This window comes from Manihot esculenta, chromosome 13 (assembly GCF_001659605.2).
Source record: "Manihot esculenta cultivar AM560-2 chromosome 13, M.esculenta_v8, whole genome shotgun sequence".
NCBI classification, from domain to species: domain Eukaryota; kingdom Viridiplantae; phylum Streptophyta; class Magnoliopsida; order Malpighiales; family Euphorbiaceae; genus Manihot; species Manihot esculenta.
In genome coordinates this window covers 4396505-4421725 of record NC_035173.2, presented here as the reverse complement: position 1 = coordinate 4421725, position 25221 = coordinate 4396505, and the positions used below count along the sequence as shown (strand labels likewise).

At 30.8% G+C, this 25221-nt stretch overlaps 2 protein-coding genes and 1 long non-coding RNA gene across 5 annotated transcripts; 1 reads left to right on the top strand and 2 right to left on the bottom strand.

Moving 5' to 3' along the window:
* Window positions 1–934: 934 nt before the first annotated feature.
* LOC110629055 (vacuolar protein sorting-associated protein 2 homolog 3) lies at window positions 935–5651 on the top strand. Its single transcript, XM_021775902.2, has 11 exons — window positions 935–1117; window positions 1349–1393; window positions 2391–2425; window positions 2514–2564; window positions 3393–3497; window positions 3610–3681; window positions 3905–3976; window positions 4092–4172; window positions 4611–4646; window positions 4734–4789; window positions 5241–5651. The coding sequence occupies exons 1-11, from the start codon at window positions 1084–1086 to the stop codon at window positions 5290–5292; spliced, it is 639 nt and encodes a 212-aa protein (XP_021631594.1). The 5' UTR covers window positions 935–1083; the 3' UTR covers window positions 5293–5651.
* Window positions 5652–7044: 1393 nt separating this feature from the next.
* On the bottom strand, window positions 7045–19167 carry LOC110629984 (casein kinase 1-like protein 6). 3 transcript variants are annotated; one of them, XM_021777241.2, is made up of 15 exons: window positions 18360–19167; window positions 18151–18191; window positions 17633–17702; window positions 17207–17355; window positions 17021–17116; window positions 16467–16537; window positions 13227–13288; window positions 13070–13133; window positions 12864–12948; window positions 12721–12789; window positions 12207–12333; window positions 11975–12045; window positions 11828–11891; window positions 9085–9194; window positions 7045–7760 (listed from the first exon to the last, which is right to left on the bottom strand). In XM_021777241.2, exons 1-15 carry the CDS (start codon window positions 18448–18450, stop codon window positions 7485–7487), a joined length of 1446 nt encoding a protein of 481 aa, XP_021632933.1. In that variant the 5' UTR covers window positions 18451–19167; the 3' UTR covers window positions 7045–7484. The 3 variants fall into 3 exon arrangements, with proteins under 3 accessions (XP_021632933.1, XP_021632934.1, XP_021632935.1); XM_021777242.2 differs by having other exon boundaries at window positions 7045–7751; window positions 18360–19165; XM_021777243.2 differs by lacking the exon at window positions 12721–12789 and having other exon boundaries at window positions 7045–7751; window positions 18360–19162.
* On the bottom strand, window positions 13380–16460 carry LOC122721563. Its single transcript, XR_006348248.1, has 2 exons — window positions 14033–16460; window positions 13380–13781 (listed from the first exon to the last, which is right to left on the bottom strand). It is a non-coding gene; the product is annotated as an uncharacterized LOC122721563 (long non-coding RNA).
* Window positions 19168–25221: the final 6054 nt, after the last annotated feature.

Here is a 25221-nt window from a genome sequence, read left to right as displayed (position 1 = left end):
TTATTTTATAATTTTAAAATAAATATTTATTTATTATTTTAATTATAATAAAATTAAAAACTACAAAATACAAAAAAAATATTTGAAATATTTAAAATTAAAAAATAAAATCTTATTAAAAATTATATTTTATTAGAGTAACACTTATTTGGAAATAAATCTAAATTTTGGAGGTTAATTTAATAAAAAAATATATTAATTTTTTATTCCTTTATATTTAACTAAAAATAAAAAAGTACGTAGGAAAAATTTTTAGAATTTTGAATATATCGTTTTTATATTATTTTTAAAATACAAATTATAAATTTATCCTTTTGCTATAAGAGGCGGTCATATAATAAAATTATACAAATGTGATTTGCAGATTTTTTTTTTTTTTTTGAAATGGATGTGATTTGCAGATTAAATTTAAAATATAATTTATTTAATAAAACACACTGTTTAATTTCTATTATTTTAATTAAATATAATTTTATCTCTAATATTTCATTCTCTTTAACATAATAATCATGTCATTAAATTTTACTATTAAATTATAATAACATAATATTTTAAATTTCACTTTTTATAATATTTTATTTTTTATTTTTTTAATAATTTAATTTTTATAATTTTATTATTTTAATTTAAGTTGACTTTTTAATTAATTATTAATTAAACAGTGGATTAAGGAATTATTAATAAAATAAAAAATTTCAAAATTAAATTATATTATTAAAGAAAGGTAAATTATATACTTATTAAATTTTAGGGACTATAATATATCTTCCTTTTTAAATATTTTCCATTTTTTATGCAACATGGAAAAGTGAAAAAGTTATTTTCCGTCTTCTTTATTTTTCTCGCGTTATTTTCAATCTCCTATCCAAAGCATGGTGCAAATACACGTATTTACAGTGAGGTCCCTGATTAATTAACTAATTAAAGGGAAAAAAAGCCGCAAAATCTCGGGACGCTTTATTCCATTTTCGAGCCAAAAACAAAATTCTTTTATTCTGTTCCTCCGCTAAACCTCACGTCCGTTGAGAAAACCTCCCAAGCGTATTGCATGTAATCTAAATCGAGATCAAAAAGAAGAAGAAAATGAACATTTTCAACAAGAAAGCTAATCCTAGAGGTTCGATTATCACTAAATTCTGCTGCAAAATTCGATGTTTTCTCTTTGTCAGATTACATACTTGCTTGATCAGATCTTATTCACTCTGATTCGCTTTTATGATTTTCACATCTTTTTGAGCTATTGAGTTTTACGTACATGTTGTTATATTTCAATTTGAGTTGACTTCCGCTTTGTTAACAATTGCAAAACCAAAAAGAAAGATTTTTTTCCCGTTAAATTTGATTGCAGAGGTTCTTCGAGAGAGCAAGAGAGAAATGCAACATGCTACTAGAGGTATTATCTACTTTTAACATATTTAATTTTCAGTATTAGAATTGGATTGCAAAACCCTTGGTTCCTGTCTCTACATTGAGGTCATATAATGATGACCGCTTTTATAAACTCTGTTATTGCTATTTTCCTGCCCCTGCCCTATCATGAATATTAACGTCCAGGAAGGTTAAGCTTTGAACTTTTAATTCAAATTTTAGGATTTGCTTGACTTGTGTTGATCTAGAACTTAATAACATGATTCTTCTTTGATATGAGGAAACTCAAGCGCATTTCCAGTGGCCAAAGTATCACCTGGAACGGTTGGATTTGAGAACTAGTGATCGCGTTTGTTGTTATTCTGAAATATGCAAAATGGGTTTGCCATCAAATTCAAAATAATGGAATTTTAAAAGAGGTGTATCTGAATTGTAGAACTGTTTCTGCAACGGATTACTCATGAATGCCAGTAAAGTTAAGCCAGTGCTTTTTCAAGCCTCTTTAAGGCAAGATGAGGTCACTGGTGCTTCAAAGTGGAGCCATATACTGAGGAGGAAAAAATTAAATTTATGAACAGCTTACAGGACCTCTCTAGTGAAAATTCAGCTACTGTATTAATAGGCTTAAACAGGCATCCTTTTCTTTTTCTTTTTTTTTTTTTTTCTGTCTAAGAAACTTAGACTTCAGCAAGGTTTAAACAATGTACTTGATTTCTTGCACTCTCCACACGCTATGTCAAGCTTAGTCAAACTTCTCATACAAACAGAGAGAAATATCACTTGTAAGGTCAGCTTTTCACCTTTGTATTGTGCATTCTAGGACTTTTAGTTGTTGGGTCTCCTTGGATCTCCCATCTTGTGAGTGTGGAATTATCTCGAGTGAAAGCTCTCATCTTGATTCTGGGCTCTTCCTGGACCACTTAATGTTAGGGACTATATCTGGTCCTTTTTGCACTATTGCTGTTAAATCAGATTCTTCCATACTCATATTGATGTCTTTGTTTGCATTTAACCTGATTCAGGCGTAGAGAAGGAAATTGCAGCACTCCAATCAGAGGTATGTAAATATTTTTCAATGAATTTTCTTTTTTCTTTTTTCTTGTTTCTTGTTGCTGTTAGATCTAACTGATTAGTTATCTTATCAGGAAAAGAAGCTTGTCACTGAGATAAAAAGAACAGCTAAGACAGGAAATGAGGTATCTGGTGTGTCTTGATTTTTGGTTGGATTTGCATTGGCTCTGGGAAACATGAGTTGCTTTGGTGTATTACTGTTAATTTGATAGCTTTTCCTAGTTAAGATTGCAAAGAACCACTTTTAGTGAATGTGAGTGAAGACTATTAGATTTTTTCTAGCCCTAATAGTGTCTTATACTTGTATCTATTTAGGTAAAAGGATGCATGTCCAGTCCTTTCCAACTTTTGGAATTCAGTATATTATGTAATTATATATCAATTGATGATAGGACTAGGCAGGCCTGGGTTTTCTTCTTTACGATTTAATTGTTTAATTGTTCATTAATATGGTGGTTTGTACCCTTTTTTTGCACACTTAAGTAACTTCTTTCCTTTTTTTCTTTCTCCTTAATGCTATTTAGAAGTCCAAGGCCAATTAAAGGATAGGAATAGCAATCTTTGTAAATTTATGTAGTACATTCAATTTGATGGAGATCTATTTTACTGGAATTTTGAGAAGCTTTCAGACTTGCACTACAATTAGACTATTTTTTATCCATGGAACTTTTTGCAATTGTTGAAGCTTAGATTTGGCTTCCCCCTTTACATTCAGATCAGAATTCCTGATAGGATTTTGCAGAATTTAGCCATGCATGGTCTTATAAGTTTCAGTTTGCCCTTTTGGCTCTGATTTTGTCCCTAAATGCTAATTAATTAATTAATTCCTACTTCCATATAATGAAACCATAAACCAGTTTCTCATTCTATAGAGTTTTCATGCTTATCCTGCAATGACACTTTCTGATGTAACTCCTATGTATATCTTTTTTCTTTTTTTATGCATTATGCAGGCAGCAACTAAAATTCTAGCCCGGCAACTAGTCAGGCTTAGGCAACAAATAGCTAACTTACAAGGCAGTCGTGCTCAAATGAGAGGCATAGCTACTCATACGCAGGTATTTTGTCTAAGCATGCATTTACTAGGGAGACAATCTTCTCTCTCTGCCTAGTTTTTTCTTCTCAGTGCAACCAGAATGTTCCATTCAGAGTGTTTATTCCCTTATGCAGGCAATGCATGCCCAATCTTCAGTTGCTGTTGGTTTGAAAGGTGCCACAAAGGCAATGGCATCTATGAATAAGGTATCTAAGAATAATAGATTGCATTTGAAATGAATATTTGCTTTTTTAGCTATGCATAATGAGCTTTTTACTCTGAAATCAGCTTCGTGATGCCTGCCTCAAATTTTTCTTAAATTTTATGCTTGTACCTCATATATTAAACACTAAAATTGCATAGATTCCATTATCATCATCATCGTCATCATCTTAGTCTCTTCCAATGGCTGATATGTTTTATTTGCAGCAAATGACTCCTGCAAAGCAAGCTAAGGTTATAAGGGAATTTCAGAAGCAGTCAGCACAGATGGATATGACTGTAAGATCATGGTTCTACTTGAGTATAATTTAACATGGAACCAGGTTTATACTTGGTATTAGTTGGATTTGTTTTGTTGGTAACATGGATTTCTGTCTACTTGTGCATCATGCAGACAGAAATGATGTCAGAAGCCATAGATGATGCCTTGGATGACGATGAGGCTGAAGAGGAGACTGATGAGTTGACAAATCAAGTAAGATACTTCTCTTGAGAGCTGTCCTTTTTCTTTTCTTCATCATCATCGATATTATTGGTGCTATTGTTGTCATTGTTGTGGAAGTGAAGATTTTCTCTTATTCGTATTATCTGATGTCAAATGAAGCTTTTCTGTAGAATGAAATACCAGTCCTATGACTAGAGTTTAATGATTAATCTGCTTGGGAAGGACACAAAATGAAGATTTTTTAAACTGAGTTATTTTTTTGATGTCTGTAAGCCTGTGCATGCATGTTATGGCTCTACATTAGTATTGACTTGATGATATCGACTGTCAAGTGTCTCTTGTTTTGGCGGTAAAACTTGAATGATAAGGTTTATACAGGCACAATAGTACAAATTATTCCCAGTGCGTCATTTTTTTATGGACGTCAGATAGAGCACTTTTTTAAATATTTTTCAACCATTGTGGCAGGTGCTCGATGAAATTGGTGTTGATGTTGCCTCACAGGTTAGTGCCAGAAGTAATTTATGTTTGACCTTTTCAGTTGATTAAGTTTCCTTTTCACTCATGCTTACTTTAATTGAAATTTGGCAGTTGTCAACAGCACCAAAAGGTAAAATTGCCGGGAAGAATAAAGAGGATGTCAGCAGGTATTCTGTGTGTGTTTTCTGATCTAAAGTTAAACGCATTATGATACCACCAGTGTTCTTACGCTAGACTAATCTGTAAACTGGTATACTTACTTGGTCAAAGCCCTGTGGCATTATTTGAAATATTAAGAAGTAAATATATTTGTCGATTTAGCTAAGAATATAAATTAAAAAAATTGAACGGGCCATTGGACTAGTTCCGGGTTTACTGGTCTAACCAGCTGGTCTAGTCCAGTTTCCAAAATACTATGCAGCAAATTCATCAGTGGGTTGCAAGCCAAGCTTGTTCTTTTCTCTTATTTAAGAAGCGTTCATGGTTCAGACCCTGGGTTTTGGCAGCAAGGACTAAGGAGTCTAATAAAGTGTTATAGTAAAGAAAAGAATAGAATGGAATCAGAATTCTAATCCATTTGTTGCAATCTCAGCTTACCTTAAAGTTCTCTTCTTGCAGTTCGGGCATTGATGAGCTTGAGAAGAGGTTGGCAGCTCTGAGAAACCCTTGAAAAGCTGATTGAAAGTCCAAGTTGTTTATCCTACTGACCAGAGCTCCACCCTTTAACTTGATTCTTGGAAGCCTTTTATACTGTAGATTATTCTATTCTACATCTGTGTTTCCCTATCTTGTAGTGATTTTTACCCCTTCTGTAACAACCTGTTTCATTTGATCAGTCTGTGCCATGTCATTTATGCCCTCTCTTCTATCAAGAATCAGAATTAGAGCTAATAATGAAAATAGTAGATAATTGTTATTTGGCATTGAGAAGACGCCAACAGAAATGAAGAAAGAGAAGTGTACACTATTTTCTGCACAGCTTCGTATGTCCTTGAGAAAAAAAAAAGGTTTATTTTATTTTATTGTTTATTATATTTTTATTACAATTTGTTTGTTTGGTAGAATTCAATTCAATTAATTTTTTTTTACTAAATTTCTTGTTTAGAATGGAAGAATGTTTTTTTTTTAAACCTACAAAATTGAAGAATGTTTTTTTTTAAACCTACAAAATTTTCGTTGTCATATGATTTTATTAGAGTTTATTTGAAGTTTTTTCTCTTATGAATTGTGCCAAACAGTGGGATAAGAGTGCCAGTAAAATTATCATATAGAATAGAAAATCAGCAAGATAGTATGTGTAGGAGCTTTATTTATTGGAAATATTAATAAGATAAATTTTTATTAATTTTTTAATTATATTTATTTTAAAAATACTTAATTAGAAAAATAATAATTAATAAGAGATTATTTTGTAAATAAAATAAAATTAAATAAGATTATAATTATTTATTTATATGTTATTATAATGAAAAAAAGAAAATAGATAATAATTTTGCAAATGGAATATATAGATAAAAGAAAGTAATTTTTTTTTTCATTATTAGGGAGACTACTTTCCGAATAAATAAATGGGCACTCTAAATTTGAAACGTACTCAAAGTGAGAAGGATTCCCATTCAAAATATAGCCTTCTTCTTCTTCTTCACACTTAGGCCTTCCCTTGTGGAACTCATGCTCATCTACGTGGTTGTCGACTAGCTAATAGGACTTGCTAGACTATGAATTTGTTTGGCATTAAAAAGTTTTAAGTTGATTTTTACTAATTTTTTAAGTTTTGAATTAAATTGTAAAATAGTTAAAAATTTTAATTTTTTTATATTAATAATATTTATTCATATTTTAGGAGAATATATAATAAAATAATTTATATTATATTGTTTTTTATTCAAATTTTGAGTTTTGAACTTGATATAATGGCAATAAAATTTACCATTTTATCACTAAATTTTGAATTAAATTATAAAATAATAAAAAATTTTAAAATTTCCATATTTTTATTGTAAAATATTTTTCATGCAAAACGAGAATAATTTCTAAAAAAAAATTTCTAAATACAAGTGATTTTCAAAAACAAATTGAGACTATAATTTATACTTTCACCAACTCTATTTTAAATGCTTAATTGCGTAAAAAAATTGAAAGGGATGAAAAATAAAGAGAGAATAAAGGAAATATAAATTTCATATAATATAAATAGCAATGTCACTTCAAATAATTCAAATGTTTTGCACCAAACAGGCGGATATAATTTATCTATTTTATTTTATTTTTTAAAACGATTTTTATATATATAATTTACAAGGCTATAGAATATAATATAAAAGAAGAACATCCAGCAATCACACCCATGACCCATTTCATCCCTAACTTCAGATTGCTGGCTTTGCTCTATTCAACCCATTTTAAAATCTTGCAAAATTCCTGATTCCAAACGAAAAGAATAAAGTTTTATATTTTGGGACATCAATCCAGAAACTATTATTTCCATCCCCAGTCATTTGAACCTGGTTTTACATGCAAATATATGGTTGGAATAGGATACAACCACTCATAGACATAACTAAAGGAGCAAATATAACCCAAAAAATATGTAGAGTCCATAAACTCTCTTCCATGTTCCTAAAAACAAGTTACCAAGAGTCGGAAAGACAAAAGTGGCAAAAAATAAATGAAGCTGCAAGAACAAGATTGAGTAATGTTGTTCTTCGAAAATGTGAAATGTGCAGTGATGGCAGCGATTGAGTGACATCCCGTATACAATGGCAGGACTATGAATTCCAAGATTGCTTGACATGGAAGAGAGTATAGTTACCCAAGGCTTCACTTAAGCAAATACCTTGCTATATCGAATTCTCTCTGTCGTCACTTCCTGATTGCGAGGAGCTCAAAGCTCCTAAAAGTATCCTCACGAGGGCCTTTAGAAGGAGCCACAGCACGAGTAGATGATTTTGGCTCAAACCCAGGTTGCAGTCTTTGTGACGAAGTCAGACGGCCGCTGTTTGAGAGTAATCTGCCAGACCGACCTTCACTAGGTTCGCCAGAGGAACTCGGCCTGCTATTTGAGATAACAGCTTTTCTTGTGTTGCTGCCATAACGAGAAGAACTGCGCCCTTTCTCTGGCTCGAGTTGCTGCATAAACTTTGCCATAAAAGGCTATTAGAATTTAGAACAGGACTCGGCAGTTTCCAAGAAAAACAAGGACTTGGCAACACAACATAAAACAATTTCAAAATGCAATCCTGTAGCAGCAATGACTTAAAATAGAGCAAACTAGAACCATATTACCATACTAACATAAAATAAGCAAAAATAAACGACACAAGACATTACAGGTTTTAAGTTTAGTTTCAATTTCATCAACCCACCAAACTAGGTGGTCCTTGTGCAGGAAAGTTCTTCAGCTGCATTTCCTGTTTCCCCTTTCTATTCCCACTTTTGTTTCTATTCAGAAGCAGAAATAAATGAAATTCTGATAGCTGTTACTAAAAATATAAAGTTAACTAATAAAAACGGTAAATTTACTATTTAGTCCCTGAAATTTATCACTAATAGTGATTTGGTAATTGGTCCCTATATTTTGAAAATTAGACTATTTAATCCCTCAATTTTGCTTCTATCACCCATTTTAGGTCATTCCATCATCTTTCTATTGGTTTTAAAATTAAATTACTATTCAATCTTTGAATATTGTAATTATTTATATTATGTCCCTCAATTTTGCAATAAGTTACAATTTCATTTCTCATATTCATCTCTTCATCTATTCCACTCTCTTGGTCTCTCGCAGATAAAGAAAATAAATTAATGGATAAAATTAAGAATAATTGCAAACTTGAGGGATGAAGCTGTCAATAGTTACATTATATAATAATTACATAGTGATTTAATTTTAAAGCTAAGAAGAAGATGGACAAGAGTACCTAAGATACGTAACAAAAACAAAATCAAGGGATTAAATAGTTTAATTTCCAAAATACAGAGACCAAATCATTATTAGTAATAAACTCAGGGATTACATTGTAAATTTCCCTTTAAAAAGTACAACTCAACCAACCAAACCCAACTCAATGAAGCCTTTAGTCACAAACAAATAAAACAATGCACAAGCGGAAAATCCATTCTCTTAATGTGCAGGATCTTAAGTTTAAAATCAATGAAACATTTTGATATATTAGGCTCCAAGTCTGAACTAAAGCAGTCAAGATAACTAAAAAGTATACTTATTCTCCTTGTTCTCTTATACTTATCAGCAGATCTATCATTTACTTTCACAGTGTAAATAATCTGATCCATTTTAGACTCCAAATGGTAGAAAACTCATTGGCACTATTAATTTTCAAAGAGCCTTACTTTCTGTAATGCACAAGATTTCGGCTTGTCATCAAAATTTCAAATACAAAGAAGAATGGAGAACAAATCTTTTATAGTTTCTTCCGCAATATATCACATAAGATGAGCTTACATTCTCTGAGGACCTGTTCCTGAGATTGTCATGTGGACTAGAGCCGGAGACCTTCCTTGTAGAAAAGGCTTCAACTGCACCTGACAGTCTATCTCGAATCTCTCTTCCAACTGAATGAAAATATGGTAGATATTAACCATTGAAGAGAGGGGGGGGGGGAGACAAAATAGGGCAAAAAATTATGTACTCGCGAGAGAAAAGCAAAAAGATTCTAGCTAGGGGAGAGCATATCTCGGTTCAAACTGAGAAACCGAACCGAACCGACCGATTGCGGTTCAACGGTTCGCTTAGTCGGAATATTCAGTTTGGTTCGGTTAGTATTTTTCAAATTATTCAGTTTTCGGTTCGGTTCGGTTTAAATGTGTTAAATAATCGACTATCCGAATTAACCGATTTTACTATATACTATTATACTAGCCCTTACCCAACCCAACTAGCAGCCCAAGCCATCCTCTTTCCTCCCCTCCCTTATCCAACCCAATCAGCAGCTCAAGTCCAAACGTGTTAAATTTACAAATTTCGATTTTGATATAACCGAACCAAATCGATTTTTATTCACTCGGTTCGGTTATATCTTAATAATCTTTTTGGTTCGGTTTCTAATATTTTTAAAATTTGGTTTTCAGTTTTTTCGGTTCAGTTCGGAACAGAACCGAACTGGACCGATTGCACCGGCCTAGACTTCTAGCTATATGCGTGATGTGCAACTCTGGTTCAAAAAATACAGTAGAAGACCACCTTCTTATGCATTTCCAGTCCAAGCATTAGACATGACCACAGTCCAGGTTGGGCCAAAACTGGCCTGGTCAAACTAGGACCAGAATAGGTCAATAGTTAAAGGTACCAAGCTGGACCAGAACCTTCAGTACCTTGAATTGGGACCAGCCATCCAGTTTAAAGTAGGGGTGTGCATCGGTCGGTTCGGTTCGGTACCGAATCGAACCGGCCAAAACCGATTTAACCGAATTGTTTTAAATTGTAAATCGAACCGAACCAAATAAGATAGAAAACCGAATCGAACCGAACCGAACTGGTTCGGTTCGGTTCGGTTCGAAATCGATTTTTGTCTGTATCTCCTTACACTGTCCAACAGATGACAATTCAGGTTTTGCACTAAATTATAGTTCTCTTGCACATTACCGTTTTGCGCACCACAATCTTGCAACGACCCATAAATTTCTTATAATAAAGGAGCTCCCACATTCAGAAATACAGTAATAAGAAAACAACAACAGGTCTAACTGATGGCTGGTACAATAACCCGGAAATTCTCAACCAACCGGGGCACATTGATTGATAACGGCACCAAATTGACAAACAAACATCGACAACAAGCATAACGTATTTGAGAAGCTTCCAACTTAAAATAGCAATCAAAACTCAGAGAGTACCACTTAAGAAGCAAGAAGAACCAAATAAGCCAAAGAGGCCCTTTTACCCTCAAAGAAGGGAGCTCGCTCTGAAAAATCCTTATTTTCACTTGTAAATGAAAACTAATGATTCCATTTTCACTTTGATATTCCAATGATTAGATAAACCAAGTTCTCCAAAAGGAACTTACAAAATAATCCTAGAAAAATAAATCATAATTGAAAAAAAAACTTCTGAGTAACAAATTCACCTAGAAAAATACACAGCTTTGAATATGTGGGTTTAACAGCTGTGTCACTAAAGAAACTCAATTTTAAAATTTTTTATAGGAACTTCTAATCCATTGTTTTCGATTACTAAACAAAGCACAATCCAGAAAAGGGTATTTATAGTGAAAGCATAAGGAATAGTTTTGAAAATAGAAAGGAATTAGCTTGGAAGGATCTACCTTCTGAAAATTCTTGACGACGGAGACAACACGATCTGCGACATCGGATTTGTCAAGGAAGGAGCCCCTCACGAGAGAGACGCGAGCGATGGCCGTGTGAGAGAGAGACGCGAAGGATGGAGAGAAGAGACTCTGGCTTTGGCGAGTGGGTGGCAGGGTGGGTGGCCGGTGGGTGGGTGGCTGTGGGACTGGCGATTGGGTGGGTGGGTGGCCGTGGCTGCGGGACTGAAGCGGCGAAGGATGGAGAGAAGAGACTCTGGCTTTGGCGAGTGGGTGGGTGGCCGCGGCCGGTGGCTGGTGGGTGGCTATGGGACTGGCGACTGGGGTGGGTGGCTGTGGCTGCGGGAGACGCGAAGGATGGAGAGAAGAGATTTGGTCTGTGAGAGAGATGAAGGCCGGTGGCTGTATGCGGGATGGGAACTGGGAAGTGTGCCGAAGTGATATAACCCTATATTAAAACGGAGCGTTTAAGGTTAAATTCGGTCGGTTCGGTTCGACCGAATTATTTTGTCTCCAAAACCGAACCGAACCGACCAACCCGAAATTTTTAAAAATTAAAACCGAACCGAACCGATTTTATTTTAAAACCGAACCAAATTATTAAATTAAATCGGTTCGGTCGGTTATTTCGGTTCAAACCGAACAATGCTCACCCCTAGTTTAAAGCAGCCCTTTTTACAAGAAAAAAGAAAAAATATATATAAAAGTTGAACCAGAACCAAACTGGTGTTGAACTGGAATTGACACCAAACCAGCCCACTGCAGTCCAGTATAGGGCTCTCCCTCCATGGACCAAAACTGCCAGTTCTGAGCTGGCACCGGCCTGTGGCCCTCTCTGCTAGCACTCACACATGCTCAAAACTCATTCTCAGAGTTCCATACACTTGACACCAAAAGTGAGTTCAGTTTTGTTTTGAGAAATACCTGAGACCTTTTCTGCAGGTCTTTCTGCAGATGGTCCTGCATGACCTGGTTTCCCACCAGAATGCTGAAAAGAGTCCATTAGTAAGGTAAAGAACAAATCTGGAGAGAGTAGAAACCTAGGCCTACCACTTCACCAGCAGCACTTACCCGTCTGGAGCTGGAACTTATCTGAGGGTATTTCAAAACCGTCCAGTCAAAAACATAATCAAACTGATAACCTGCATCAGCATCAAGCCAAAATCCTAAGCACTAAAACATCTACACAGTAAACTATTTAATTGACCTAGAGAAAGGAAATACAAATCCATGACAATGTCAGAAATGCTACATATGAATGTATTTTTTAAAGAACTGAAATATGATATTTCTGATGGTTCACCTTCTCGAATAAATAAATCTCGAAACAGCCTCTTCAAATATGAGTAGTCTGGTTTGTCTTCAAACCGCAATGATCGACAATAGTGGAAATATGATACAAACTCAGATGGGTATGATTTACAAAGCACCTGTCATAGATGCGCCTTTAGATTACTGAATCAGAAACATGACAACTAAGTACAAATTGGACTCACCAGAAAAAAGGAACCAAAGCTGCTTTGAACCATACTCACCCAATGTTAAGCCAAGATTTGGGGCAAGGATATGTCCCATATTAATTTAATGGAATTAAATACAATGACCATTGAATGAGAGGGAGGAAACATACACATTATCTGCACTTACCACATTGACACTAACATAATGAACTTGCACACAATTATACATTTGTTCATATATTCATAACTAAATTATTCATGATGGATCTAGTCTGTGCTATCTATTCCATGATTGAATTACAAACATCTAGCCAGTTTGGATCTATGACAACCCTAGGAGTTCAAGCCAGTCTTCACCTCACTGTCTGCCATTAGTATTGCCCATCCAGATGACACGCACGCATACAAGGGCATCAAACTTTGGATCTAGCTAACAATCAAATTTTCATTAACATGGTCTCTTACGATAAGCTTGTTTTAGTGATGGCAAACTATCATACCTCTATGCAAGTTGAAACTTTCTTTTCACTGATCTTGTCATATTTTTGTTTTTTTGTGCCAGCTCTTAATCCCTGCCAGGGAAGACTGATGCAAAAAGAATTAGGCCAAAAAGCTGATGAACTATTGATATTGCAAAGAAAACCAGGAAGAAAAGGAAGATACAAAAAGAGAAATTAATTAAATGCATAGCTAATATATACCCTACCTTCCTCTTAGGAAATACATAAGCACATAACCAAGAGACTCCAAATCATCCCGTCTGCTTTGTTCTGCCAGCAAGATAGGCAAATAATAAATCTAAACATATGATAGCTGTCCTGTTAATAGTTGGAAAGGCATCATAAAAATGTAAGATCATTCACCAACTCCAAGATGAGTGTTGACACTTGCATAACGAGCTGTGCCTGTGAGGTTCTTGTTTTCTCTGCAACCAAATAACTTGTGAGTTGGCAGTTGCCCCAACAAAAAATCAAATCATTATGCTGGTAGGAGCAAAAAAGAAGAGGAAATTAGAGGAAAGTAAAAAAAAAAAAAATGTATTCATGATTGCATGTATATGCAAGAGAAAGGAAAGAGGAAAATATGAATTCTAAAGTAGGATAACCATTGTCAGATTAGGCATCAATTAGAAGAGAGGGCAGGCAATGGACAAACAAAGCATGGATGTTAATTATGGTGCAGACAACAACATTTTGTTGTGGATGCATTTGTGGGGAAGAAGTATACCAGGCATAGGACTGCTAATTGAAGCGCATCTGCAGCCGTAAGCAATAGGAGTCTCTTGAATTGTTGTTTCCATTATTTTTATCAGTAGGATTATTATTAAGTAGGACTTATTTTCTATTAGAATAATTGCTCCATTAAGACTCTTAAGTCAAGTAGGACTTGTTATTATTAATAGCTGTTCCACTTGGACTCTTAAAACTAGCTCCATAAATATAGAGCCGAGACATCAATAAAGAATCGATTATTATTTCCTTCAAACCGAGATTTAAGATTCTCTTTTCAATTAATCTGAGGTGTTAAGAGCCTCCTCCAACGAGCTCCCAAGATTCCGTCAACTTAGGTTCTGCAAGGAGGAGTAAGAGCCGAAATAAGGGGAAAGGTCCTATTGAGCTGAAGGATCTTTCTATTCATAGACCCGTGACACGATCCTTAGCCCAGGAACTTTACACATTTTCTTCCCAAAAAAAAAAGACACAAGGATTTAAACAAAAAAAGCAGATGAGGGAAACAGAAGATCTTTATTATATTCACATTCAATCAAATAAGATAGCTGAAAATTTGCAACTCTGCTGCTTTCTCATGGTATTTATCAGGCATAATTGTATATTTCTGAGACAAGAACTGCTTTTATCCAGCTGTGTTAACATTTAAAGGTGAATACTAGACACAAACAAACTGGCATAACTACAACCTCAAATCCTGCCATGCGGTCCATAACTTGTATCCAAACATTATGCACAATCGAGCAAATTTCTGGGCAAATAAGATAACCCTCATTTAGAAGTTAGATCATGGTAGGTTGAATGCATGTCATAAAACCACAGCTCAACTTCCAAGTCCTCAGATCTAATCCCTACATATTGGTCACTGCCCTTCCCAAATTAGATCCATTGGAATCTATCTCAAACTTGAATTTTAATGCATGTAAAATAAAAAGAAAATTCTAGAGATTTATAGTGTACTAATTGAATTTGTAACTTTTTTCTTCTAATTATAGAGGTGTAGATGAATCAATTTATTTGTGAATTATTTGATGGTTTGGTTCAATAAAAGTTTAGCTGAATTCTGTTTATTTTCTAAATGAATCAGGCTCAAGCCTAATTTTTATGCTCATTTAATAAATGATTATAGCTCGAGCTCGAGCTCAATAGTGTTCGGCTTATTTATAGGCTCACAAGCTAACTCATTAAACAAGCTCGCAAATAGGATAGATGATAAGCTCGTTAAATAGGTTAGTGAGTTGGTTTATTTGAAAATATAAATCTATTATATTATTATATTCTAAGCTAGTGAATATAGTTATTTGTGACTTAATATTTTTAACGAAATCAAGTTAAGTATGACATGAGAAATAAATTAAGAATATTAGATAATAAATATGCTCTTAATATCAAATAATATAATATTGTGTTATCTAAAATTATAAAGCAACTAATATACAAATTGTATTTATAGAAAATAAATTAATTGTAATATAAATTAAATTTCTTTATAAATATGAAGTTAATTTTCTATGAGAAATAAATATAAGAATACATTAAGATCATATTACATATATATTTAACCATAAAAAATCATTTTAAACTATTTTATCCATAGTCAATTACTAAATAAATTGCAACTATGATGTTTTGGTAGTTGTGGGATATGAAACATAAACTTATCTCTCTCCCCTATGCTGTCCTCCCTCTCTCTTTCTTTTTCAGTTTTGAACCTAGGTTAAAATTTAAATTTAAAATTACATATCCAATCAGTACTATTACTTTCTATCTAGGCCTTGAAGATTTGAATTGACTACTATGTACTATTTCTCACTATTTATCTTTACCCTCTCTCCATTTAGGGTTAATGCTTGAATTATATAATATATGTTATAATTTACAATTCTACTGTCATAATTCTCAATTTTACAGTCATTAATAAGTAACAAACCATATAGGGATAAATTATATAAGGTATTAAGTGTGTAACAGGTTAAATATTAAACTCAAAGCTTTAAATGGTTTAAGGTTAAAATTTAATACTAAATTATCTAACTATTACCATTACACCATCTTTTTTTGCCATCCCTCACTTCCTCTTTCTTTCTAAACTTTGAGCATTACAATATTAAGGTTTAAATTTAACACTAATATTTCCAACTATTACTATTACTCATTCTCTCTGAATCTTCAACATTAAAAAGGTTGAGATTTCAGTTGACTACTAAAATTTCTCTCCATATATCTTTTTAAAATGACGTAAACTTAGAGTACTTCTATACCCAACTATAAATGTTTTACCTGTTAATCAATATAAATACACAAACAAAATGAAGGGTTGTGTCTTCCTTGTAAAAGGAATCCCCTCACCAATTTTGAATTTATGTATATGGGTGCACACTTCCAACATGTGGGGCCTAAAAGGGCCCCCTATAACTTTATTTTAAATTATATTTTATTTCAATTTAAAGCTAGATTTTTATTAGTTTTATTTAAATTAAATATATACTAATGTAGCAAGCTCAAATTTGAGACAAGCTTATTTTTTAGCTCAAATTTTGGGCCAAGCTTGATTTGAGCTCGCGCTCGAGCTGAGCTTGTTTGCCAATGAATTTAATTTGAGCCAAGCTCAAGCTTAGGCTCTATTATTAAAGCTCAAGCTGAATCAAACTGACATTGAGCATGAAAAATCTCAAAAGAGCTGAGCCTAAGCTATTCAAAATTTGGTTCAACTTGGTTCATTTACATCCTTACCTAATTAGAAGGGAAGGAGACATCCTTAACATGCCCTACCAAATTTCCTACTCCTTCTTTAACATGGACAAATCTCGTGGCCTGAAAAGCCTAGGCTATAAGAAGCATAACATGCTGCATTGAGTAAACATGGTGATTTACCTGTATGGAATGTGTTTGTGAGTCTGAAGATCTCTGTACTTCTTTGCAAGGCCAAAATCAATGGCATACACCTGCGACATAATGATTCAATTTAAGAGAGGAACTATAAAAATAGCTTTTCCTTCATTATAAATATCTCATAACAAATCAAACTCTGTGAATGTGAAGAGACTTATCATACTGAAAGAATAATCAAACAATTTTCCAGGGTAAAGCACATGCCAAATAAGCAATATGATGCAGTTAGACAATGAATTTAATATAGCTCACACTTGAAACCAAACAGAATCATGAACTTTCATGTTCTTATTTTACTTCAAAGGTAAATAAGATTCGGGTATATGAATTCAAGCATGAGTTACTTTATATATACATATTCATTCTACTTTGATGTGTAAAATAATGTCCCTATACTGCCCCAAGAGAGAATATTTATCAGCCAAAGACCTTTCACAATCACCTGCACATGGAATTACTAAACTCTATAACCCAAAGCAAGCACATATATTCTAATTCTCTGAGATAATAGCCATGAATTAAACAAGAGCAAGTACCTGATTTGCTTTGCGGCCTAGGCCCATTAAGAAGTTGTCAGGCTTTATATCACGGTGAAGGAAACCTCTTGAATGCATGTATTCAACTCTGTTAATCTTAAGAGACAAAAACAAGGGGAAAAAATTAATATCACAGCTTAAGAATTAAAAATACACTTTAACAAAGAAAAGACATTTAAGACTTACAAGTTGATCAGCAAGCATCAATACTGTTTTCAATGTAAATTTCCTGTTGCAATAGTTGAACAAATCTTCCAAACTAGGTCCAAGAAGGTCAATAACCATGACATTGTAGTCAGCCTCAATCCCAAACCATTTTAGATGTGGAATTCCAGCTTCATCAGGGAAAATAAAATGAAATTATTTATGAGAAAAGATTATGCTCACAGACCACATTCCCCTTATTTGCTTTAAATGAACTTCTAAAGGACATTTGAGCCATATTTACCTTAACATGGAGTTACCGTTTTAAAATCAGAAAAAAGCATCTAAACAAAAACATAATGTTCTATCACAAATTTCCATCCTGCACTTCCGGAACATTTTTCGAGTGTTTATGGATGTGTATGATTGCTAGAGAGAGAGAGAGAGAGAGAGACGAGTGTGGCTTACTCCCTCCTTGAAGAAGCATATATAACTTTGACTCATAGTGAAGCTGAGGATGCTTGGTTTTCACAGATTCCTGAAATTAAAAGAAAAAAAAAAAGGAATTGGCTAGAAGATCATAAAAAGAAAGAGAAACAGATGCATAGCACATACTGTATCAAATTCTGAAGCATAAGTATTCCACAAGCAAAAGCAAAAACAACTTATGATCATCAATCATCATTAACAATAAGTAACTTAAGAGTCGACAACTTAACATGTGACTTGGATAATTACTAATCTAGATCCCATCTTAACTGTACCCACACCTTCCTAACTGAGACTGGAAAAAGAATAATTTTTATTTTGCTCTTATAAAGGACACACATCATCTAGAACCTACAGTGGTTCTGGTTTTCAAAAAGTTATAAACCTACCTGTCATGACATAAAAAAAAAAGGAAAAGAAGAAACTTCATGAGAAGTAATGACTCCTGTAAATCCAAATCAACCTCCATGAACCATTTTTTGAAACAAATCACCTACCAGTTTAACGGCAACCTCTTCTCCAGTTTGCACATTTACACCTGAAAATTCAAGTCAAGTAACCATCAAAGAAACTGTTAAACAAACAGAGGATAAAAGATGAAAATGTTGTTGCTGAAATGCTACAAGAAAGCAATAGACAAGCTAAACAGAGACAAGAAAAAAAGAAAAAAAGAAAAAAAAAAAAAAGAAGTTGATATCAATCATACCTAGATAGAGCTCTCCAAAGGATCCACTCCCAATCTTCCTTCCTAGCTTAAACTTGCCACCAACAATATGTTCAATCTTCGACTTCTCCATTGCTAAACAACTCAACCCAGAGGCATAATCTTGCTATATTTACTTATATTTGCGAGCAATTCACTTTTCCATATACATAACCTCCTACCCACAAACACTGATACCCAAAAACCAACAGATATTCCCAAATTGACCGATTCACATATTCTCTTTTCCCTTGACAAAAAAGAGCTCAAACTTTTTATAACATACGCATTAATTAGCGTTGAATTAGGTAAAAAACAACTGGAAACCAAAGAGACATTATAAGAATCAAAATAATCTGCAATCAAATTTAACTTCAAAAGGGAAAAATTGGGATTCTTTCTCCTATTTAATTAAAAAAATTCCAAAAAAAAGAGATCTTTCGAATCCATGCTTTAAAAATCAGTATAAAAGGGATGCCCAAAATCTTCGATTTGCAAAAAAGAAAAGGAAAACCCAAATCAGAACGAAAATGAAGCTACATTGACCAGAAAAATCAAAATGCAAATTGAAACTGTAATAAAAAACAGAAAACAAAATTGAAAATACCCTACAGATCGAAAAACGAACTTGGGATTAAAAGTTCATATATTTTACGAGGGAAAAAAAAATGGATTAAAGGAGGAGCAGAAAAAGAAATAAACAGGAGGAAAAAGAGGGAGAAATGCAATGGTGTCTGCAGGGAGGAAAAGTAAATGTGAGAAACGGGGAAGAGACAGGAGAAGAAAAGGGAGCTGGTATGGGAACTTTTTTTATTTAATTATTTTTCTAAAGTTATTTATAAAAACGTTCTGCAAATTATCAATATTAATATATCCATCTCAATATTTTAATAAGTTTATATAAAAAATAAATAAATTTTCATTGCATTTTGCTCATGGATTTACTAAATATATTTCATATATTTATTATTAAAAATTTATTTAATTTCATAAATTTATTATTAGTAATATTTTTATCTTTTATTTTAATAAAAAATATTATAAATCGATTATTATAATTTTATTTTACTTTTAATATATTTTTTAAAATATCTCTTAATATTTAATAAAATTTAATATATTTAAAATAGTTATAATTTAAAAGATAATAAAAATTATATTTTTTAATATACGAAAAAAATAAAATAAATAAAAATTATAAAAAAAATAATATAATAAAAAATTTATCCACATGAAATAAATTTATATAAAACATGACTGAAAATATTGCATTATCTATACAATTCAATAGCATTAAAAACATTAATTACTTTTTAAATTTTATTTTTATTAAACATTCAATTATTTTATAAATTTCATTAAATAAAAAATATAATTTTATAATTTTAGAAATAATTTATTAATGCGAAGCTAATTATTTTTCATATATCAATGATATAATTTTATAAAATTAGCACGTGCAGGTTAATAGTTAACTTTTTGGTAATTTTAAGTTATAAGGATATTGTTTTCTAACACCTAAAATTAGTCCAATTAATGAACCTAATAAAATATATAATTTAATTGAAAATTTTAATAAATAAAAATTTTATTAAAATAATATAATTTCATAAATAAATTATTATCCATTACTTTCGTCATAAAAAAAAAAAGAGTGGAGATTAAGGTTATTTAACTGGAAACTTGTTATATAAAATAGCTTTTTTTTTCCAATAAAATTAAAGTTTAATAATTTAATTAAAATATATGATGAAAATTTAAAAAAATGTATCAAAATTGAATAATCATGAGTAAAAATTGTCTTTTAATGATTTTTTTTATAATTCATCATTTTTAATAATATTTTCAATTTTAGGTTATTTCAATTTTACTATATTTATTTTTTAAATAAAAAATACACATTCATTGACCTTCTCAATTGGTCCATCTACTGCCTAACCTAACACATTTGGACTGCTTCTTGTTCCTTCTATAGGCTAAGTTTTGGTGGTTGATGACCGCTAGTTCCTCCTATAGGCTAAGTTTTGGTAGTTGATGACCGCTGGTTTTCATTACCCGATATGAGGCCGAGCAGCTCTAACCCAAAGTTCATGAAATCTCTTAAATGGGTCGATCCAGACCATTCGACCTTGAAATCAGACTTTTCTTGGGCCTCAGTCTATTCACCCCAGTTCGATCGGGAGGCCTATCAGAAGAGGAAATAACCGGCTCATTTACCTAATAGATCTGTTCACGCACGCGTCAGGGGAAAAATTAAATGGCCGTTCAGTATGGAATGGATGTCTGACACTTTTGTACATATGTATCCGTATGTCAGAGACAAATGGCCCAAGCAGCAAGGCCGTTGGACGTTATTAGCAGACAAAATAAAAGAATAAAAGGAGAGGAGCACATTTCTCTCTCAGATCAAACTTACTCAATCATTGTATATCCTATTTTTTCTGAATTTCAAATCATTAATGGTGATCCTTTAATTTAGATATATTTACGTTACTGTTTTTAAGTTTTTTATTATTATTATTAAAACTCTCAACTTTAAAGGGATAAATCTAAAATCTAAATCCCATATTACTTATTATAATAAATTTAGAGTCACTATAAATAAATAAATAAAATATTATTTTCTCCATTTGTCCATAAGAATGGTATTTGAAATTTCCCCTAAATTCCGTTGTTCTCTGATTTTACGATACCATTGCATGTACAACAGTTTTATGTAAAATATTTTTTAATTATCATATGAATATGAGATTTATTTAATATCTTAATTATAGATTTTAAATAAATTAACACACAAATATAAAAAATTATGATGACATGATGTTTTAGAAATTTCATGACAAAATTATGTAAAGTGATTATATGGTATAATAAATAAATATGAGTAACATATTTATACATAAGTCGTTATTTTTTTTACATAATCTTCACTTGATTTTATTCAATTAATCTATTTAGTTGACAATTCAATTTTAATTATTGAATTTGAAGTAAATAACTTTAAGTGGATTGACTTTTCTTTTAAATAAAATTAAATTAATTAATTAAAAAGTTATTACTTATTTTTTAATAATCTGATAATTCTCTAATTAATTTTATAAATACTGTGATTATTTTATCAATCAAATCTTCACTTTTAATTTAATTAATATTACTGTATTATTCAATTTATGATTTAGTCCTAAAACATTCTCTTTTAATATTAATTTTAGGACAAAATCATTCAAGTATCTCATAGATATTAAAAACATTAATTTTAAGAATTGAATAATAAATTAATAAAATAATTAAAGAGAATAAATAATTCAAACTTACATCAAACATTCATTTCAAAAATTAAATAATAGATTAGTAAAATAATTAAAAAACAATAAATAATTCAAGTTACATCAATTTTTCTAGCAAAACAAAATTTAGTTGTTCATATTCAAGAATTTAACAATAAAATTTTTTGAGAAATTATCAAAAAATTATTCTAAAATAATTGTGAAAAACGAAAAAAAAAATTTATATGTATGTATTTCTCTTCCAAATATTACTTCTTCAATTATTCACGATTTATGCCGTATATATGTTTAAGGGTGGACAAAAAGTCATTTAATTTCTCTTATATATATGCTCTTGAGACTCCTAATATATGATAGAGAATTTAAATTTAAATTATTTAGTCTCTCATATTTATACCATTTTGAGACTCGTAATGCATAGCAAGAGAATTTGAATTTATAGCAAAAATATGAGACAGAATGCATGAAAAATAGCAAAACACAAGTAGATCATGACAAAACAGGTCTACTGTCTTGTAAGGGATGATTCGGCCTCAAAATCTATTGTTAAGAGAAAAACACGGAGCAAAATGTAAAAATATAGGGCAACATCAAAATACGGGCCTACTCTATATTTTTAACTTTTATTTCAGAATTCCTCTGAATTGTTCTGAATTGTTCCGAATTTTTCTCTAAAATGTCTCCTCCATTCCTTCAAAATAAGTGATAGATAAAATTAAAAATTTTAAAATTAAACCTAATAATTTAATAAAATTAATAAAAAATGTGGATATAATATAAAAATATATGAATAATTGTGAAAAATTTAAACATATCATCACATCAGTTAAATAATGTGACACCATATAGCATAAAAATTTAAAATTATTTATAAATAAAGTAAAATCCTAAATATTGAAAATATTAAAATTTTAAAAATTAAAAAATTAGGAAAGAAAAGGGAAATAAGTGTCTTTGATAACTTTAGCTGAAAAAATACATAATTTACTAAAAAAGGAGCAAATTAGTGTCAAATAATTAAAAAATAATATATGATACAGCTTTTTATGAAAAGTGCTTAAAATATTTTCCCAAAATTCATTAAATTAAGAGTGTGGCAATATTTGTTAATAACTACTAAACAATTAAATGCTTAGTTTAATTTAATTAAATATTTAATTTTAATTTAATTTCTTATCTTTTCAATATTATTTCTGGTAATGATTTATATTTGAATGTTTGTATCAACTGTAAGACAAACATCTGAACTTGTCTGGTTTTGGAAAGTTCATATCTACCCAAAGAGAATAATACACCTTAATATTTTCAATTGCTTAACCTTCTTTTTTCCAATATTTTTTTATTATATCTAATCCTACAAAAAATATATATTTAATTTTATTTTGTGTGAATTAAAAAATAATTAATATGTAATATTTTTATGAAGGATATATTAAAAAATAATAATATATTACATATTAATTATTTTTTAATATGCAATTCTAAAAAATTATAATTTTATTATTTTATAAAAATTTAAATTTTGATTCGTAAAATTTTGAGTACAGGTCAAATTGTTTTTTTATTTTTTTATAAATTATCGATAATATAATTAATTTATATTAAATTATTATTATTTTTATATTTAATTAATTAAATTTTAATTAATATAAAATAATATAAAAGTTATAAGTATATATTTATCATACATCGGTCGGTTCGATTCAAAATTAAACTGAACCAAATAAATTGAAAATCGAAATTTTACTATTTATAAAAATCGAATCGAATTGATTTTAATCAGAAATCAAATAGAATTGAATCGGTCTGATTCGGTTCGATTTAATCGGTTTTGATTTTTAATAAAATTTTTATTTTTATACTTTATTTTTAATATTTTAAAATTTAATTAAAATATTTTAATCTTAATATAATTTAATTTATTTATATTATCAAAAATAACATATTATTATCATTAATTGGTTTGATTCGATTTTTTGATTTTTTTTTATTAAAATCAAAACGAACTAAAATAATCAAAATTTTTAAAATTAAAAATTGAATCAAACTGAATTGAATAAAAAACCGAACTGAATTTTGAAATTAATTCGATTCGGTCAATTTTTTCGATTTAAATCGAATACCGTTGTACTCTACTCAATATGGTAAGTGCATTTTGTGAGTTGCGCGAATAAACATGAATATCATTGGTACATGTGGATGTGGATTATTCATTTGATGTGGGTCCTACCTCCTTAGCTACATGCATATATATATATATATATATATGTATAATTCAAAGGTCATCATAACGTATGATAATCATTCATAAAAGAATCTTAAAAAGAAATAATTGCTTTATATCAAGCTTATTAATCATGGCAATAATACTGCACTAAGTGACCATAATAAACAAAATAATCAACATCAGAAATGTTAATTATGGAATTGATTACAAATACGAGCACTAATTAATCTTGAACAATGCCATAACTAATTTGAAAAGTTTCTTTTGGCACAATAAAACCTACTGCAGCAGTTCATAAATCTTGTCCTCCTCCGAAAAATATTATAAAATTTAATTTTGATGGAACAGTAAATTTAAATAAAAAACAGAGGTTATATTGTATAAATAGCCCGCAATGATAAAAGAAAATCTATTGCCTGAAATTACAGAAAGATTCTTTACATCACTCGTCTAAAAACTTTATAAGTCATAACATGTAAAGAGACGTCAGTTTTGCTTAAAGAAAAATTGAAGTATCGCTGATAAAGGGAGATTAATCACAAATCATTTGATAGTGGAGATACCATTTATAGCAATTAATTTTGTCTTTATAATATTTGCTTGGACAAAGTAGCAGCAGCTATGATTATTAACTTCGATTGCTCCCTCCTTTTCAAGTTCAATTATAATAAAGGAAAAAGAGAGTTAAACTTTAGTCTTTCACCTAAATCAACGTGTTCAAGTCGGTATTTGATTGAAATAGACAAGTGTAATTATAAGCAAGAAGTAGTTTGAGTGTTTTATATTTATTTAGATTTTGAAATTTATTAAATTGTTGATAAGGAATTACAAACTTGTAAGGGTTCTAATGATTGTGGGGTAACAACGGTTAACGATCATACAAAAATAGGCAGGGTTTGCTCATAACGGGCAAGTCTATAAGGTCTGAGTGCCGTGTATCCAAGACTGAATGATCTATGTAATTGAGTTTCTTTTAACCTAGTTTAGATGGACAACATATATATGAGTCACGAACATGTCCTAAGCAGAACTAATAGAATGCAATCAACGTGTTAAGATTTTTAATTAGTATCCAGTCATATCAATATGTTAATATGTTTATATTCACCCATAAAAATTAAAATTTTTCTTAAATTATAAAACACGAAATTCTTATTATTAACATAACAGATGTACCTGGTCAAACGAATAATTTGTTTAACAAAATCTATTTTGAAATATTTTATTAATGTAAGAGCATGGCCGGCATAGCCAGGCGTATAAGCCTAACTACACGTCAGTTTGGTAGTGATAACATCATTTATGACTTGTTAACTTAAGGAGCTTTAATTATCTTATTAATTAATTAATG